The sequence below is a fragment of the Hipposideros armiger genome, unplaced genomic scaffold (assembly GCF_001890085.2).
Source record: "Hipposideros armiger isolate ML-2016 unplaced genomic scaffold, ASM189008v1 scaffold_48, whole genome shotgun sequence".
Classification (NCBI taxonomy): domain Eukaryota; kingdom Metazoa; phylum Chordata; class Mammalia; order Chiroptera; family Hipposideridae; genus Hipposideros; species Hipposideros armiger.
In genome coordinates, this window is record NW_017731398.1 from 416,025 (window position 1) to 435,315 (window position 19,291).

The 19,291-nt window shown below is 53.4% G+C and overlaps 1 protein-coding gene across 2 annotated transcripts in view; it reads right to left on the reverse strand.

Moving 5' to 3' along the window:
* Positions 1–920: 920 nt before the first annotated feature.
* The window catches only part of ANPEP (alanyl aminopeptidase, membrane), a 36,620-nt gene continuing 18,249 nt past the window's right edge, over positions 921–19,291 (reverse strand). For both annotated transcript variants that reach the window (XM_019640009.1, XM_019640007.1), the window contains 20 exons: positions 17,909–18,743; positions 17,219–17,361; positions 16,967–17,106; positions 16,452–16,578; positions 16,215–16,369; positions 15,843–15,956; positions 15,590–15,733; positions 15,343–15,408; positions 15,133–15,198; positions 13,327–13,502; positions 13,004–13,083; positions 11,588–11,724; positions 11,446–11,501; positions 10,463–10,610; positions 7,062–7,153; positions 6,478–6,588; positions 6,184–6,351; positions 5,278–5,418; positions 4,768–4,849; positions 921–1,518 (listed from right to left, as the gene is read on the reverse strand). In XM_019640009.1, the coding sequence (XP_019495554.1) occupies positions 1,369–1,518; positions 4,768–4,849; positions 5,278–5,418; positions 6,184–6,351; positions 6,478–6,588; positions 7,062–7,153; positions 10,463–10,610; positions 11,446–11,501; positions 11,588–11,724; positions 13,004–13,083; positions 13,327–13,502; positions 15,133–15,198; positions 15,343–15,408; positions 15,590–15,733; positions 15,843–15,956; positions 16,215–16,369; positions 16,452–16,578; positions 16,967–17,106; positions 17,219–17,361; positions 17,909–18,534 (2,922 nt within the window). In that variant the 5' untranslated portion in view covers positions 18,535–18,743 and the 3' untranslated portion in view covers positions 921–1,368. The remainder of the gene's footprint in view (positions 1,519–4,767; positions 4,850–5,277; positions 5,419–6,183; positions 6,352–6,477; positions 6,589–7,061; positions 7,154–10,462; positions 10,611–11,445; positions 11,502–11,587; positions 11,725–13,003; positions 13,084–13,326; positions 13,503–15,132; positions 15,199–15,342; positions 15,409–15,589; positions 15,734–15,842; positions 15,957–16,214; positions 16,370–16,451; positions 16,579–16,966; positions 17,107–17,218; positions 17,362–17,908; positions 18,744–19,291) is intronic.

The window sequence follows — 19,291 nt, forward strand, 5'->3', positions numbered from 1 at the left end:
CTCCCTGGAGACCAACTCTCTCCCCCAGGGACACTAGATGGTGGGGCTGACCCCTCCCCCAGCAGGAACCACCTGAGGGGGCCTGCACTCTGGTCCCCAGGTCAAGTGCCAGCCACTGCTGCTGGGCACTGGCGTCAGGAAGGGCTAGCCAAGAGGGGCTGGGCTGAGGGCTGGAGAGACCTGACTGGCGGGGGACCTCACAGGGCTGGCCCCACCCCACCCTTTGATGTGCAGACACCAGTAGAACACAGGGGGAGCCTTTCTACCTATCCAAGGGGAAGAGGCTGTGAGGGCAGAAGGTGGGTGGGGGCTTGAGCCAGAAGACAGGGCTGAGGACCATCATAACAGCCAGCTTTCCTTACCTATCAGGCCAATGGGTAAGTAGAAGACTCCTTCGATCCACACACCAACCGTAGGATCAATGTCTTTATGGTGCAGATGAGAAAACGGAAGTCCAGGGGTTTCGGTCACTTGTCCAAGAAACAGTGGCTGAGCCATGATCTGAAACCAGGCCTCAGGACTCCAAAGTGCCAGCCCCAGGGGCTCACTGTGTCAGGTGGAGCCCTGCAGTTGGCTGTCTGTGACCTCCCTCTCTAGCTCCCACCAGCCTCAGATGCTCAACTAGGCCTCACGGGGCTGGGGGCAAGGTGAGCTTCAAACCATGTCCTGCTGCCTGCCCTCCACCGCCCCATGGTTCCCCAGCATCCAGCATCTCAAGCCTGCCACGAGAATTCGGATGAAACGAACACTGTGGGCGGGCACCGCACACAGGTGTTCTGTAGGAAAGACCAGCAGGAGGGCGCTTCTCCCCTCCCAGACCCCCCCAGTGCTGCCCATACACCCCAGCTTCCTTCCATCCCCGTCTCCCCAGCTGTGGTGCAGACCCATTCCTTCTCTGGTTTAGTAATGAGTCTGGAAGCTCATCTAGAAATCCTTTATCTACATTTTCTCTTATTATAGAAAAAAAATATACAGATCTGGTATCCTATGGAGTCCCCAGTTTCAGGGTCTTTTTGGGAAGGCGACAGAGGGCGCAGAGCAGCCCCCCCAAGGCCATTCATAGTCCATTGAGGGCTTCTGCTCATCTGGCACTGGAGCTGGGCTTCCCTGAGATCATCCCCGGGGCCCTGGGCGACAGGAGTCATGCCAGGCCTGGGGTGGGGTTGGCACGAGGGCAGGGGTGGGAAGTGCTTGCACAGTCTGGCCATCAGGAGCTGGATTGGCCCCACAGGCAGAGTGGAGAGAACGTGGGTCAGAGACTTGGTCCCTGAAGGGAGTACGCTGGTGTCTTGGGCTCCAGGAATGGGGGCCCAGGCATGGGCCCCGGGACAGATGCATCTGGGCATCTCACGTGGGGGCCGGCGACTATTAGCTGTTGTCTGTGAACCACTTGAGCACCAACTCCTGGTTTTCCTTCACCCATTTGATGTTGGCTTTGGTCTTCTCCAGGGCTTGCTCCAGGGCCCGGGTGGCTGAGCCGAAGCCTGTGGCCATGTTGTTATTCTTAAACTGCTCCAGCTGGCAAGAAAAGGAAGATCCTCAGTGCCAGGCTGAGTCTTCAATGCCCAGTCCTCTGTCCTCCCACTCCAGGTTAATCACCCGGCACCCCAATGGGGACCATAGCCTGTTCTTCAGGACAGCAAGTACCAGTCCTTCCCTCCTCCCTGGGGCAAAATCCTTATCTAGATTAGAAAGGACAGCCTCAGAGTAAAATCGGCTCCTGTACTTATTTAGCCTCCATTGCTTTTTCCTCAAGTCGACCCCCAGTTTTTAACTGAATTACAAATCTCAATTAAATCAAGGGAGGACAGAGGGACAAATGAAACAGACACCACCAGGAAGCAACCAGCCAAATTCAAACTGTGGCCATTTCCCTACTACAAATGATCCAGTTGCTTCAACAAATAAATGGTATTTTTTTATAAAAAGAGATGGCACAGATTAAAAGATGGATTAGTTCTAGAGGTTGTAGCTGGGGCAATTAGATAAGAAAGGAAGAAGTAAAACCATCTCTAGTTGCAAATGACATGATTTCTGTACAGAAAATCCTAAGAGATCACAAAAACAAAAAAAAGAAAGAAAAAAAATTAAAGCTGACGAGTTCGGCAAGGTTGCAGGATACAAGATCAATATATAAAAATCAATTGTATGTCTACACAATAGCAGTGAAGACTCTGAAAATGAAATTAAGAAAAACAGTTTCATTTACAATAGCACCCAAAAGAATAAAACAATTAGAAATAACTTTGACGAAAGAAGCACAAGACTGGTATGTTGAGAACTACAAAACATTGGTGAAAGAAAGTAAGAAGACCTAAATAAAAGAAAAACATAAATACCGGTAAATGTGTTAGCAGATTGGAAGATTTAATATTATTAACACGGCAATACTCCCCCAAAATCTACAGATTCAATGTCATCCCGATCAAAGTTCTAGTGGCCCTTTTTTGCAGAAATTGGCAAGCTGATCCTAAAAGTCATAAAGAAAATGCAAGGGACCCGGAGGGGCCAACTCATCGTGACAAAGAACAAAGCTGGAGGACTCACATTCCTGATTTTAAAATTCACTGCAAAGCTACAGTAATCAAGACAGAGTGGTACCGGCCTAGGGGCAGACAGATCAATGAAATAGAATTGAGAGAGTCCAGAAACAAACCCTCACATTTACAGTCAGTTGATTTTCAACAAGGGTGCCAAGACCAATCAATGGGGGAAAAAATAGCATTCAACAAATGGTGCTCGGGCAACTGAATAGCCACATGCAAAGGAATGGAACTGGGTCCCTGTTTTACACCATATATAAATTAAGTAAAAACTGATCTAAGTCCTAAATGTAAGAGCTAAAATGAGAAGACTCTTAGTAAAAAGCATGTATTTCTAAGTGACTTTGGATTAGGCAATTGTTTCTTAGCTACAATACCTAAAGCACAAGCAACAACAACAGAAAAAAGAAAGTTGGACTTCATCAAAATAAAAAACATTTGTGTATCCAAAGATACTACCAAGAAAATAAAAAGACAATCCACAGGATGGGAGAATATATTTGCAAATCATGTATCTAATAAGAGCATAGTATCCAGGATATATAAAGAAATCTTACAACTCAACAATAAAAAGATAAATATCCCAATTTAAAAATGGGTGAAGGGTTTGAATAGATATGGCTCCAAAGATGATATACAAATGGCCTATAAGCCCATGAAAAGATGCCTGACATCATTAGTCCTCAGAGAAATGCATATCAAAACCACAATGAGGAGCGGTGGGTTAGCTCAGGTGGTTAGAGCTCAGTCAGTGCTCATAACACCAAGGTTGCCGGTTTGATCCCCACACAGGCCACTGAGATACGGCCCTCCACAACTAGCTTGAAACAACTACTTGACTTGGAGCTGACGGATCCTGGAAAAACACACTGTTCCCCAATAAAATGAAAGAAAAGAAAAGAAAAGAAAAGAAAGAAAGAAAGAAAGAAAGAAAGAAAGAAAGAAAGAAAGAAAGAAAGAAAGAAAGAAAGAAAGAAAGAAAACGAAAGAAAGAAAGAAAGAAAAACATAATGAGACACCACTTCACACTCACTAGGAGGGCTAGAATAAAAGAAAAGGAAAATAACAAATATCCACAAAGACATAAAGAAATTGGAACCCTTATACATTTGCTGGTGGGGATGGAAACTGGTGCAGTTGCTTTAGAAAACATTTTGGCAGTTTCTCAAAAAGTTAAGCACAGAACTGCCAAATGACTTAGTAATTTCACTCCTAGAAGTATACCCAAGAGAAATGAAACCGTATGGGCACTGCAAAATTTGTGCATGAGTGCTTATAACAGTGTTATTTGTAAAAACCCAAAGGTGGAAACCACCCAAATGTTTATCAACTGATCAATGGGTAAACAAGATGTTTTTAGCAATACAATGGAATATGGTCATAGATAAACCTTGAGAATATTATGCTAAGTGAAAGAAGGCAGACATAAAAGGCCACAGGTTGTATGGTTCCATTATATGAAATATACAGAATAGGTAAATCCATAGAGACAAAAAGCAGATTAGTGGCGGTCTGGGGCTGGGGGCAGGGGATTGGGGGGTGACTGCTAATAGGTATGGGGTTTCTTTTAGGGGTATTAAAAAAGTTCTGGAATTAGATGATGGTGAAGGTTGTACAACCTTGTAAATATACTAAAAACCACTTAAAATGGTGAATTTTGTGATACCTGAATTATATCTCAGTGTAAAAAACAGAAAAAGACAAATCAACCTTATGCAATGAGTTAACTTTGGCTTCTAATTCAAACATATGTATCAATTGCACAAAGAATTTTTTAAAAAGCTTGGAGAATTTGAAAGTGGCCTGGGTATAAGATGATTGTTATTTTTCTTGGGTTTGCTAATGACAGTGAGATTATGTTTTAAAAATTCCTTTATTTTAGATATAACTAAAGTATTTAGAGGTGAAATTATGTAATATCAGTGATTTGCTTGAAAATTGTCCACCCCAAAAAAGTGTCTACAAAATGTTGATAATTATTCAATCTGGGGAATGGGTACACAGCAGTTCATGATATTATTCTTTCTTTGCCTGTACAGAGACCAAGATGAACTTTTTGGATTGAACTGTCGCCATTTAAAAAGTCCGAACAGCCAGCTTCTCTCATTAACTGACGGAGGCCTGGCACCATGGAGCCCACTCTCCCTGTGACCATACTTGGTGGCAGCTGAAAGGTGGCCGCCCCCTTAGACTGGGGGTGGGCCCAGGGTCGAGGGCTTCTTACCTGCTTCAGCTCATGCTCAGAGGAGAATCGTCGGGTCACTGCCTGAATGAGGTTGGAGAAGGAGAAGGATCCACCACCGTAACTGCAGGGTGGAGAGAGATGAACTGTGAGGGGGCAGGAACTAATAATGCTCTGTGACTGACAGACGACACTGTATCCTCATAAGTACCCTATGCTTGGCCCCATCTTGTAGACGAGATGAAATGACATGCTTACGGAGGCACACCTTGGGACCTGAACACAGGTTTCACTACAGTGTCCTTGTTCCCACTTCTCCAGAAATCACTCCCACCAGTCAGGCTTTCTTTCCCCCGTAGGAAAAGGGACGGCCCATATTCTGGATGGTCTTTCAATTCCTCTCCCCCCGCCCCCCGCCCCCGGACCCAACCTCAAGCTGGGTTCATTTTTGACCACTCCTATGCAGTGCTCACCCCCCACTCCCAACCCTGTAGTGTCCCTGGCACACAGATGACCCTCAGGGCACCCCTGACATGCTCCCAGCAGACTCACTCATTAAAGAGCTTCTCCCAGTTGCTCTGAACAAAGTCCCAGGCCAGAGTGTGCCCAAGGACGTTGCTGGCGATACTGCTGATAGTGGAGGTAGCATCCTGCTTCCGGATTAAGTCAGGGTTCAGGGTGTAACTCAGGTACCTGTGAGGACAGGGTGCTGCGTTGGTAACCACTTGCAAGGGCTGCAGTCAGATGACTGACAGAGAATCCAGGCTGGCAAAGGATCCCGCCCTCCCACCTACGCCTCTTCTGCATCCTTTCCACCTCCCTTTGGCATGCTGGGGCTCAAGACCCCTTGGTCTGGCCTCCCTCTTGTAGATGGGACACTGAATCCCCTAAGCAGGGTCATCAGCTATGCATGCCCGGTGTCATGCCGGACATGGTCCTGGTGCGTGACAAATATCTGATGGGGAAGGAAGGAAGGAAGGAAAGAGACTACAGCCACGAGCCCTGCACCAGGTAGGGTGGCCACTCCTGTCTTTGACTTTGAGGGTGGCCTTTCCAGGAGATGGCATATGATGCACACAGTGGGAGCCAGGAGCCCTTATCAAGGGGGCTGCACAGCTGGAAGTTCAGTAGGACTCAGGCCCAGCTGCGTCACAACCCTTGAAGAGAAGGAAACTGAATCCCTGACGTCAAGGCTGAGAGGATGTGGGCCCGGACCTGGGTTCGAATCTTGGCTCTATCACTTATTAAAGCTTCCGGACACTGGACAAGTTGCTTTGCTTCTCTGAGTCTCAGTGTCATCATCTACAAAATGGGAACATCCTACCCCACTGCACAGGTTCGAACACCCCGTGAACGACAGCGTAGAGGCACCTGTGAGGCTGGTCATTCTGCCCCACTTTGGGATCCTGGTCCCCAGTGGGGAGGGGAACTCATTCAACCCTACCAGCCAGTCCTCACCTGTTCAGGATCCAGACCTGCTTGCTACAGGCCAGGGCTGCTCGGAGCTTGTCAGCTTCGTTTACCAAGGTGGCTTTTTTGAACTGCTCCCAGGCGAAGTTCCACTCTTTCTCGCCACCCTCGGCAATGGCATTGCAGTAGACAGTGGACCGCAAGTTGGGGTGGATCCTGGCATGGGGTGGGGGTGTCAGGGGTGGAGCAGTAGCAGGGAGGGTGGGAGCAGGCTCTGATGAGGACAGTGCTGTGGGCTTGAGGGACAGATGAACACTGGGGAGGAGCAGGGGACACACTCACGGGTTATTATCAGGGTCACTCATCCAATCGGCGAAAAGTTTCGAGACCAGCTGCTGGCACTCAGGAACCCCACTGGAGCAGGCGGTGCTGATGGCGTTAACCTCGTTGTATCTGCCCCAGGGGGACATTTGGTCAGCTGCCTGGCCCAGACTTTAGCAAAGACTCCCCAGCTCATACTCAACTGCAGGCAGGAAGGCCGGGCTGGGGTGCTAAGGATGCAGCCTACCCTACCCTCTGGGTTCCCCTCTTTGCTTTGTGCCTTTGGCAGCCTGGGGACCCAGAGGGGCCGGCACAGGGTCCAGCGCCAGCTTCAATGCCTAGAATCTGACCCAGGTCGGTGAGGGGACCTCAGAGTTTCAGTGTGGTCCTTTGTGCAAAGAGGCCAGATGGGCTCACAGGCCCCATGGTGCCTCCAGCAGGGCCTCCGGCTCCTAGGTGGGGGGTCACTCTCTGCCTGGTGGCCCTAGTCAGGCCAGGAGGTGGGAGCTCCAGAAGGGGACACAGCCGGGGTGTTGCTCTAGATTGCCCAGGTCAGGGTGGTAGGGCGCCGCACGACCTCCAGACCCAGGAGAGGTCATACTCACTGGTCCATTAGCTTTTCTGGGCGCTGAGTCCAGTTTTGGGTAACACTTTGGAAATGATTGAAGAGGGGCGTGACCTGTTTCTTCAGGTAGTTCTGGGGGAAACAAAACATGAGTAGCTTCAAAGGGGAGGTTCAAGCCTGACCTGCCTGGAGGCCCACGGAGCCTGCGATGTGGATGACGAGGTGCAGCAAGGACTCACGTCTCCAGAGGCAAAGAGGCCAGAGGCTGGGGGCCTCGCCCAAGGCCAGGCAGAGCTCAACGGGGCCAGCGGCTAGTCTGGGTTTCAGATGATGGATTGGAGGCACTTTCTCCTTAAAGCCTCATCAATTCTAGCATTCTAAGTGTCATCCTTTCTTCATGTAGGGTTGGGTCCCACCAACCCCCACCGCCTGTTCCTAAGTATTCTGTATTTATTGTGAGGAATTTATAAAACACAAAAAAACAGATGCAGAAAATAACCACCACCTCAGGAGCTTACCAAAACTATGATTTCCAAGTTGACCCACTTCCCCCTTCTTTTTTTTCTTTTCTACCTCGCGTATCTACAATTCTGCACTCTGCACTTTTTACCTGGCTTTGTAACGTTAGCCCCACCCATGTTATTAAAGTCCTTTGCAGACTCTGGTTCAACACGGTACTCATCTGTCGTGTGCGCCAACCGGAATCCACATCCAAACGTAAAAGGAATAAACCCCCAAGAAAAAAGAAAACAGGAAAGGAAAGAGCGGTGGGTAAGGGGTCCACACAGTTTAGGAGCTGGAAGGCAGAGAAGGGCAGGTGTCACAGGCTTTCGAGAGTGGGAGGGTGTACATCAGGGAAGCTGCCTGCCAGGGGAGGTGGAGACAGAAGCAAGGAGACTTGCTGTGGTAGGCTCGGCATTAGAGGGACGGGTGTGTGGGGGACAGGAGTGAGGCAGGGGCTGGAAACAGGGCAATGGAGTCCAAGTTTGCAGAACGAATAATGAAAGCCACAGCCCTCACTTCCCTTCTTGCAGCAGGCCGCACCCCCCACAGGGGTGAGGCTGAATCAAAGGGGCCCAGAAGTGGGGGGTCACCGGACACAGTGGGAGGAGGACCAGAGGTAAAAGTTTACGTACTGAATGGAGGTGCCCCCAGTTGCCTTCCCCACTCTGATTCCAGACAGCACCGCCAGACTCATTATATAAGAGAGAGGGTAATGCTCTGAAAACTGAATGGGCTCAAGGAAACACACTCATGGATATGATTTCTGAGGGTCCCCATGAAGTCACTTGGCCACCTAGTCACCCCACAACAAGACCCTCAGGCGACACACCTCCACCTCCTCACAGAGGTTCCAATCACTTTTTATTGTCTTACTCTCAATTCCAAAGGAGCAGCTCAGCCTCTAACTTGACAAAAACCAACAGAAGACACAGAGGAAACAAGTCAATGGAAGAAAAAGAAAACTTCGGGAAAGCCTGTGACGAATATCCTCTGAGAGTTCACAGAAGTTACTGCCCAGGATGCTGGAGCTAGGAACAGCCCTTGGAAGTTTAAAAGTATGATAGAAGAAACGAACACAATCTGTAGAGGAGAGCTGGTGTGCTACCCCGAGGGCAGATCCCAGAGGGTAGAAGAAAGTCAAAACTCTGGAACACAGAAGAGAGAAGAAAACGGGAAGACCAGTGCAGGAGCGGTAAATTGGATTAACAGGGGTCCCAGAAAAAGAAACTCTTAAAAAAAATAAAAAAGAAAGAAAGGAAAAAAGGAAAGGAAGAACGTTTAAAGGAGCAATGCAAAAATGTCTGGAGGGCCGGCCGAGTGGCTCAGTTGGTTAAGAGCTCGCTCAAGAGTTTGAGCTCTGAGCAACAGCGGTTCGATGCCAGCCCAAGCTGAGCAGCCGCTAAGCTACCAATAGGTAGCAGGATGGCTCAGCTAAAAAAAAAATAATAATAATAAAAAAATAAATGTCTGGAATGAAAGAGTAGAGGGATGAGAAAGGTCCACCAGGATTGAGAAAAGAGCCCACAAGCTTCCAGAAGGGGAAACTGGCCACATTCAAAGGACTGGAAATGAGAAAGGCTCTGGGCTTCTCAACAGCTCCGGGCTTCTTCTATTTGACATCGGTGGAGCAAGACTTGACATTTTCTGAGGAATAATTTCCAACCCAGAAACTTCTAAACCCAGGTAAATTCTCAATCCAATGTGGAGGCGGATCATTTACCCCAGAACACCACCTCTTATGAACCCCGTCTCAAAATCTGGAAGGGTAAAAGGGGTCAAATATATGGTGACAGAAGGAGAACTGACTCTGGGTGGTGAACACACAATATGATCTATGGATGATGTATTATAGTATTGTGCGCTTGAAACCTATGTAATTTTACTAACCTCTGACACCCCAATAAATTTAATTAGAAAAAAAAGCAAAAAGCTCCCAGAAGACGTCCTCCCCTATGAGTGAAAAAACTAAAGGAAGAACCCAATGGGCTCAAAGAACAAGAGTGCCTCTCAACATGGGAGATGAGCGGGGTTCTAGAAGAAAGCAGGAGGTTCCTCCAGCAAAAAGGAAAACTTCTGTATTATCTGATATATTTAATACAAGATGGAGAAAGAAAGGGAACATAAGCATAGTACTCTATGTGGCTCAGCAGACAATGTTAGTTAAATAATCACAACAAAGTTAATGCTAAATACTGAGTTGACCCAATATTGTGATTGAACCGCATTAGAAGGATGGGCTGAATCCAAGGTAGGAAGGTTAATGAACTAAAATGAATTAAACTCATTAATCATAATAACTCATTTACCATGATAGGAAGTTAACCGTGTGAACAATTTTTAATAAAAAGACGATCTCTTCAAGTATGATCTAATGGCCACGTAATATTCCATCAAACGGATGTCCTACTTAACTAATCCCCAACTATTGGACATTTAAGTGTTTTGGGTTTTTTTTCGTCTTTTATAAATCACACTGCAATGAACATCTTTACGGAGCCAGCTTTTCCCTCTGGTCGCCCTAGTGGGAGCCTCAGCGCCCCATGACTCAAAGCTAATAACACCTGCATCTCCCTCCACTTTCACCCCGTGGGCAGGCTAGGCAGCTACAGGCCTGCTATTTCCCAGATGGATTCACTGGGGCTGACGGTGGGGTCCACCAAGGCCACCTAGCTGGGGAAACACAGGCCTCCTGCTCCCAGCACAGCGCCTTTTTCTGTGCCTTCTGAAAGTGCCAACTTCCAAGTCGCAAACTTTGCTGGAAGTCTGTCCTTGCCTTGCCTCGCCCAACCGGCTCGCCTTCTCAGTCCCTGCTCCCTTCACCCCTAAACCTCCTGCTCTGACCAAGGACCTGGTGTGTGTCAGCCTAGAGCGATTAAGGCCCTCCAGGCAGTATTTCCACTAACTTCCTCACACCCTGCCAGCCATGCCCCTCCGTACCTGCATGGGGCCATAGACCTCCGAGCGGTCGAACATGAGCTTGAAGTAGCTCAGACTGCTCAGGGCAGCCTGCCAAGGCATGTACTCTGTCTCTTTGATCAGGAAGAGGGTGTTGTTCAGCGCCAGGGTGACAGGGACCTTGCGGGCACTGGAGGACAAACAGAGGGGTTCACATGAGCAGCCCCACCCAGTCCAACCCCCTCCGGGAGCCTGAAGTCCCAGAGCCCCAACTGAGCCAGCTCCAGTGTTCACCAGGGGTGGGGGGCATCGGTGCTGGGTGGTGGCACAAGGCCAGCCCAGGCCGCGCCCTCACCCGCTGCCCGTCACAATCCCTTGCTTATTACCCCCTTTTTACATATGAAGAAACTGAGGCTTAGAGTGGCCAAGAGACTTGCCTAAGGCCACACAGCCCCTAAGAGATGGAGCTTAGATTCAAGGACAAAAAGGCTGCACTCTTTACTCAGCCTACGTCTTCTCAGATTTGCTTGGCCCTCTGGGCGTTTCTCATGCTATCTGTGCACATGTGTCCATGTCTGTGGGTGACATCACTTGTACCAAAGAGCTCAGCACAACAGGTGCTCGATATTTGTTTCTCCATGCTGTAGCTCGCCTGTCCTGTGTTTCCCAGATCACCTAGCACAGCCGCCTGACATACAGTTAGCCCTCAGGAAAAGACGGGTGCCATGGGAAACAGTGAGGTTTTGGAGTTGGACAGACCTGCGTCTGACTGCCATGGGCCATGTGGCCTCAGGCAAGGTACACAAACTCTGAGTCTCAGATTCCTTATCTGGGAAATGGGCTGTAACACCAACAATCTCAGAGGGCAGGAGGTGGGGGGGGGGAGCAAGAGAGGGGTGCACAGAGCACAGGGAGCCCGCACGCAATGAGGACAACTGGCTCTCACTATGGAAACGCACGCGCTAAAGTCACCAGGCCTTCCCGGGCAGAGCCAGTCTGGGCCTGAGGAGGAAGGGGACACTCACCTGGCCAGGTCAAAGGCGTCGTGGATGACCTGTGCCCGATTGATGACAGGGATGGCCTAGAAGGGGCAACGGAGTGTGTGATCTCAGGATGACCTTGGGCTGAGCCTGGGGCAGGGGACGGGGTGGGGCGGCAGACACGCACCGACAAGTCGTTCTGTAGCTGAGACTGAATCTTCCTCCAGTTGTCCTCGTCGTAGTTCACCTGGTAATAACCCGTCACGTTGAGGTTCAACAGCACCCACTCGTCGTCAGCTGTGGTTTTGAACAGATCACTCTGGGCTGTGGAGAGAGACCAGAGCTAGGGCGAGGCTGCTTGGAAGACCGTGGGCTGACCCTCAGCCCTCCTCTCGCCAGGCTTCAGCAACAGCAGCCTCTGTGCAGCCTGGCACCAGCTGGCCCACAAGCCTCTGGGGCGATGCCAAGGAGAGGGGGTGTAGGCCCGGGCTGCCAGGCCAAACTCTGCCTCTGGCTGGCCGGTGACCTCAGACAGACCACGGGCCATGGCTGAACCTCAGCGCCCGCCCTGCCAAGCACAGAGTCCGTGTGGCCGGGCCAGTGGCAGCTGCTCGGACATCTCTACCCACATACCCCCCAGGCCACTCAGGCTCCAGTCCCCAGGCTGCTGCTCCGCCTCCGCCCCTCCTCCCTTCCTCTCAGCTTGTAACGGCTCCAACACCCCAGTCAGCCAGTGGGAAGCCCAGGCTTCCCGTCCAACTTGCTCCCTCAATGCTGCCTGACTCTTCTGTGGGGTTCAGCGCCCCTCCTTCCCTTCTCTCCCTTGCGCCCTTTCTCCTGGCAGCCAGAGTGGACCCTTCCACCCCTGCAGGCCAGACCCAGTCACGTGCCCACTTCCCACCTGCCCCAGCTCCTCCTGGCCCAAGGACACAGCCATTGTCTGCTGTAGCCTGCAGGGACCTCTACTCGGTCCCCACAGTCTCTCCTGCCTCTATGTCTCGCACTTGCTGTTTCCTCTGCCTGGAATACTCTTCTCTGCCACCATTAGCCTCGCTAACTGCTACTTCTCCTCTAAGACTCAGCTTACTTCCTCCGGGAAGGCTTCCCTGACTTTTCCATAAAGCTGAAGCTCCCTGATCGCCAGCCCCCGTGCTCCAGTAACCCAGAGGCTATACACGCCTCCGTTAAAGCACTCAGCACAGCTCGGGAAAGTTTTCACCCTTCATCTGCAGCCTTGACTGAGGTAGAGGATGACTTGCCTCGACCTTGGTTTTCCTCAGAGCAGAGTAGGGCTGCTCATTCCATGTGCCAGGCACTGTTGTAAGCGTGTTGTGTGGATTCTCTCCTCGAATCCTCACACAACTCAGTGGGGGTAAGAGACTGTTCTTAGCACCATTTTAGAGATGAGGAAACGGATGCCAGAGAGGGGCGGTTACTTGCCCAGAATCACCGAGCGGGGCAGCAGCAGAGTAAAGGTGACGACCAAAGAAGTCGGCTCCCTTTGGTGAGTGACATGATGAAAGAAGCCCTCTCGGAGGCTACCTGGGCCAGGAGCTGAGAGTGTTGGGTGGGGGCTGTTGTCCATGAGGACAGGGCTGCTTACCTTGTTGGACGCTCGGCAGCCAGTACTGCTGCTGCTGTTTACCACTTTTGACAGATGAGATGGAAACAATCCACAGGTAGCTGCAACAAGAGAATCAGAGGCCGGGCGGTGAGAGACGTCAGCTCGTGGCCACTGCCAGCAAAGGGCAGTCCTGCCCAGGCTCCCACTTTCTGCTTGACTCTGACACCAAGAGCCCCATCTTCTTGACCCGAGAGGGAGAGCCTATCTATAGCCACTGGGGCTGGGGCCACAGCAGACCAGACCCTGCTCTGCCCCTCAGAACCCTCACGAGGACGCCTGCCTCGGTGGCCCTGTCTGCTCACTTGAAATCTGAGGGACGGATGTCTGTGGACGAGGAGTCAAGAAGGAAGTGCTCCTGGGAGATGCTCCCCGTCTTGGTGTCCACGGTGATCACGGGGAAGCCCATCTGCAGGATCCAGCGGTCCATGATGTCGCTCACTTTGGAGGGCAGCTGGATCTGTGTCTGGCTGTCTACAGCCTTGGGCAGAGCAAGATGGTGCAGCTGTCAGCGGACCGCCGCCCTCTCGCCCCGCCCATCCAGGGCAGCCCCCGGCAGCCCCCCGCCTCTCCCTGTGGTGTCACCTGCCAGGAGGCAGTGGGGGAGCACTGGACTGGGGGACAGGGATTGGGGCCCAGCCTGGTTCTGTGTTTCCTCGGTTGCCCAGTGCTGGGTGAGCGAGAACTTCCTAGCCTCTGATTTATTCCATATTGATTAATCAAATCTGCGTGGCCCCCCCATTCTGTGGTCCAATCTGAGGTGGGTAGGTATGTCTTGGAGAGGGGGGGCCCAGGATGCCCACTGTTCAGCAGAACAACCCAAGGAGGATGAGAAAGGGGAGGAGACAGAGGTGAGTGAAAATCGTCAGGGCCAGGGAGAAGGCCATGGGCGCCTAGATGGGGTCTGGGGACAGGCTTAGGGTGGTTGTTGCTGTCTTTTTAGGTCTTTTTTCATCTTTTTCCATGCACGTGCATTGCTTTTGTAATAACAACAAAACCCCAACAACCAACAACATCTGTTAATTACTGAGAAAACAAAAACCTAAGAACAGGGCAAGAATGCGGGCAGAAGAGCATGTCAGAGGGTACAAGGCTGAGAGGGGAGGGGAGCTGCGGAGGCTGCAGAGAGAGGGGGCTCAGGGGAAGAGGGAGCAGGGGGACGCGATGAAGCTGCAGGGGTGCCTGGCATGGAGAAGGGCTCAGCTTTGGATGACAGGAGCAGTGAGAAAATGAGGCAGGGCAAGGAAGACAGAGGCAGTGGAGAGGAGGGACAGGGCCCATGAGGTGTCACCTGTCAGTGGGCTGAAGGAGGACGGGGAGGTGGACCAGACTCATGGCAGACAGAACCTGGGCAGGAGGGCACTGGAGCCCGGCTATGACTCTGTGACAAATCATGGGTCTCCCCTCCCTGGTCAGACTGGCCATGGAGCCTGTGTATCTGGGGACTGGAGGGAGCAGCTGGTAGGGAAGCCTGGGGCCTGAGACTCCGGAGGGGTCAGTTGGGCTGAAGGGGGCCTCAGGGAAGGGGTGGGGCTGCTGTGAGGGGGAGGAAGCGATGGGGGGTGATGGGGAACTGGCAGACTCCAAGCCCCGGAGAGGCGAGGGGTGGGGGAGTCAGATGGTTGGCCCCACAGACAGGGGCTGCTGAGTGGACAGGAATGCAAAGCGGGACCACATGGCAGGTCAGTGTGTGCTGAGGATGCTGGTGTGCAAAGTCGTGCTTGGGAGGGACCGGGAGGGCACAGGGCAGCCAAGAGTGCTGAGTCGCATGAACAACCGGCTCCAAAGGTCCAGGGAAGGAGGGCCCGGGCGTGGGAACGGTGGAGGCCCGTTTCCTCCGCACTGAGGTGAGGGGACTCCTCGGCTCCCAACACGGAGCTCACTACAGCGTGAGGCAGGCCACCTGCCTGGGTCTCGACCCATGGTCTCTCACAATGCCTCCTTCAAGGAGCTACCATGCTGCCGAGAACCAGCCAAGCTTCCAGACCGTTGGCCTGGGCTGGGAAGCAGTGTAGCTAGGCACGTTCTCGTACACACGTGCTGCCCTAGGGGCTTCCAGCATCTCAAGACCCCAACAGAATGGCTTCCGGGGGCGGCTGGCTATTCCTTACCTTCTGCAGGTGATCCCACAAGTCCTTGTAGGTGGTGCTCTGGTAGCTAAAGGCATGGAGGTAGGACTGTGGAAAGACAGGCCACGGTGAGGGCAAAGCTGGTATCCCCTGGGGCTCTACCACTCAGCCTCTGTGGTAGGCCAGGACTTGGAGGCAAGGAGCAGGGGCTGGAGAAAAGCCCACCACCCAGGGCTGGCCCAGCACACTCACCGACAGGCCCTTCTTGAACAGGTCCTCAGTCAGGAAGTCGGAGAGCATCCTGAGGACTGAGGCTCCCTGGGGGAGGGAAAGGGGGAGCTCACGAGGCTGTGCTGAGCCAGCAGGAGCCTGTGGCCCCCACTGGGCCGGGACAGGTGCTCCAAACCCTAGCTGCGGTGGGGCTCCTTGGGGTCGAGTCCACACCTCCCTCCCCATGATCCCCACTGTTTCAGGATCAACACGGAAGACGGGGCGGCACCTTGCTGTAAGAGATGGAGTCGAACATCTCGCTGATCTGGGCCGGCGTGTTGACATCCGCGGCAGGGGAGGACAGCGGGTGGGAGGAGGCCAGCGCGTCCACGGCCATCACGCGGTACAGCTCGTTCAGCACTATGAGGTCTTTCTGCAAATCCCCGACAGCCTTCAGTAGACTGGCCTGGGCGGGGCGACCCCCGTCTTCCCCCGCCCCTGCCCGGATCCCAGACCCCAGGGCCCCTGCACAGCTGGCTCACCAAGTTCCAGGTGGGTTCTGCACGGTCAGCACCCAGGTACTCCACGTAGGAGGCAAAGCCCTCGTTCAGCCACAAGTCATTCCACCAGGCCACGGTCACCAGGTTCCCAAACCACTGTAGGGGACGGGGGTCAGCCCGGCAAGCTATTCTGGCCTTGTGGTCACTAAAAGTCCTCAGAGAGACCCCTTCCCAAGTGCCCAAACATGCCAGACCTGGGCTCAGGACTTTTCTGACATTGGGACTGCCCCCTGCTACCTTGCCAGGGGAAACCTCTCCCTTCCCAGCTGCCAAGGGCAGAGGCAGCACCTGTGCCGTTGCCTGTCAGAGCCCCCCTATGTCTTTGTCAGCACTCCCCATGAGGGGGTGGGCTACCTGGTGCGCCAGCTCGTGAGCAATCACAGTGACCACCCGCTCCTTGTTGCTGCTGGACGAGGACTCTGGGTCAAACAGCAGAGCGTTCTCCCGGTAGGTCACCAGCCCCCAGTTCTCCATGGCACCAGCGTTGAAGTCGGGCAAGCCAATCTGGTCTGGGGATACCAAGCAGTTAGCAGGGTGACCTCTGGGTGTGGAGCCCTCTCTGCTGCCCCCCACCGCAGGCCCCTCACTCACCGGATTTCGTGAGTGGGTAGGATGTGTTGTAATGTTCAGCGAAGAAGTTGAGGATGAGGCCTGTCTTGTTCAGGGCATAAATGCCATGACCCTCCTTGGTTGCACTCGGCCGAGCCCAGATCCGGATCTACAAAAAGGAGGCAGGTCAGCCAGGGGCACCCTCTGGGGTCTTGGCGCAGGTGGGCTGAGTCTCTGGGCCTGGACGAGGTTGAACTGGGAGGCCTGGTCAGCAGAAGAGAGGGCTGGGGGGTCTCTGAGGGACTTTGAGTCCTGGGGGGAGGTTTTGGGGGAATAGCAATAGTCACAGTCACCACCTGCCTGGCACCCCTGGGTCTGGAACTCCCTTTATGAGGAGGGACCCATTTTTCAGATGCGGAGACGGAGGTCAGGGAACTCACCTAAGAGGACTCAGAGCTGGCCTAACAATCAGTGGCTGGGACAGGGATGAGGATAAACAGGAATATCCCTCAGGCGAGGCCAATCCCGGGGAAGGGCAAGGAGGCCCAGCTTCCTACCAGGACGTTATTAGGCGCCGTCTCCTCCACAGCAGTGAACTCGCTAACGATGTAGGCCAGCAGGTACGTGGACATCACAGGCGTGGTGTCGAACTCGGTGACACTCCAGGTGGGGTCTTCACTGAACGGGACGCTGGGGCCTGGGCATGGAGCATTCGGGCATGTTGGGCATGCACCCTCTCCCCTCCCTCGCACCCCAGACCTTGGGTGCTGGCTTCGCAAGGCTGTGTGGCCCCTGGCAGACCTGCTCACCTTTGGGCAGCATGTTCGACAGGGCTGTGAGGTTACTGGGGTGGATGAGGGTGATGTTAAACGTGGCCTTCATGGCCGGCTCGTCAAAGCAGGGGAAGGATTTCCGGGCATCTGCAGACTGCATCTGTGTTGTGGCCAGCACCCTGCCCAAACCAGGGTGTTAGAGGAGGTGCCGGCAGAACGCCTGCAGCCGTGGGGGCGGGGGGGGGGGGTAAAGGGGGTTTTAGGGTATTGCTGGGAGTGCAGGGGAAGGGGTACACAGAAGGATGGTCTGGCCTAATCCCTGCCCTCCCCGTCATCTCCCCCAGGCAGCTTCCGGTTCCCAACAGGCCAGCAGCCTCTGGCATATCAGAGCGCCTTATGGAGTCCGGGTCAAAGTCCTGGCCGGCTCCATTGCTGCATTACCTGGGAGACCATGGGCCGATTGCTCTCCTCGGAGCCTCAGTTTTCCTATCTATCCAAGGGGCACTTTTCATTACTTATCCCTGGCTCCCTAATGTGGGGTAAGGTGGCCCTCGGGAAAAGAGTTTATTGTCTCAGTAGCTGCTCCACCAGACCTGTGTGTGGGGCAATGGGCCAGCCAAGGGTTCCAGAAGGCTCCAAGGCATCAAACCCAAGCCCTTCCTCGGCCTCGGCTCTTCCTCAGCACCGAGCACCTCCCTCCACCAGGCAGACCCAGTTCCCACTTACTTTTTGACACCGCCATCCATGTACTCGCTGCGGTAGAAACCTGCCAGGTCATCGGCCAGCTCGCCCACAAACTCACTGTCCATCTCGTACATGCTGTTCACCTCCAGCTGGCCCTTGAGATGCACCACCAGGTACTCAGTGATCTCTACCAGCTCAGTATGGCTGATGCCGGGGGGCTGGGAGCCCCCCACACCCCGCAGGGTCACCATGTGGTCGTCGGGGGTTTTGGTGTAGTTGAGCTTCTTGCTATGGATGATGATGACGTCGGTGGGCTCCTTGCAGGTGAAGCGGACAGTGCTTGAACCACGGAAGGTGTACAAGCCGTCCTGGTTGGGGGTGAGGAAAGGCCTCAGCTTCACATTGTAGGAGTCAGGCACCAGCGACTTGGGGAGGCGGTATCGGTTCCATGGCTTGCTCTGGTCCAAGGTGGTGGTCACAGTAGTGGCAGGGCTGGACGGGGCCCCAGTAGCGGCAGGGCTGGTCGGGGCCCCAGCAGAGCTCTCGGCATTCTTGTTCTTCTCCTGATCGTACACCACCGACAGAGCAATGATGGTGCACACGGCTGCCACGCCCAGGACAATGCCCAGGATGCCCAAAGGTTTGGAAATGTAGAAGCCCTTGGCCATGGTGAGGGTGGGGAGGGAGCGTGGGGAAGCTCAGGGCAGGCAGGGAACACAGCAGCCTGAGGCCAGTCTTATATCCTGGAGGGGAGGAGCCCCACAGCCCACCGACTAGGCAAAAATTAACCAGGACTTAGACAGGCGAAGGTCACTGGACTGGGCAGGGGCGTGCTTTGCCCAGGCTCTGGAGAAGAGATCCAGGAACAGTGCACCTGCTGGGAGCAAAGAGTGTCTGGTTATAGGATGCAGGCTGCCCTGGAGCCTGCCTGCCCGACCAAGGGCGGACGGGTAGGGGGCGGACTGAGAGCCCAGAGGGTAGAGGCGCAGGCAGGTGGCACTGACCTGCGTACACAATGAGACAGTGGGGACAGAAGCAGGAGGATCGGGGTTACAGTCAGGGAAGGACTTCCCAGAAGCCAAGTGGTGGGAGACGCAGAGAAGGGGGGAGTCAGTTTTTGGGTCAAGAACACGCTGGGTCTCCCCTGTGGTTGGATGCTGAAAAGACGCCCAGGCTCCTCAGTGACGTGCCCCCAGCCTCCCCTGCATTCCTCCAGAGCAATCCGGGCTCCCAGGTGCCCCTCCCTTTCCCTTCCTGCCCCAAAACGTTTTCCTCAACTATCAGCTCACGGAGTAGGAAACAATAAGCTGTTTTGCCTTTTTAAGAGAGGAGGGGGCTTAACCTCTTCCCAGCCGTGACCTTGGGCAGGTAGCTTTGTCTTTCTGAGATCTCTTTCCTCTTAAACAATGATAGTATTCACCTCTG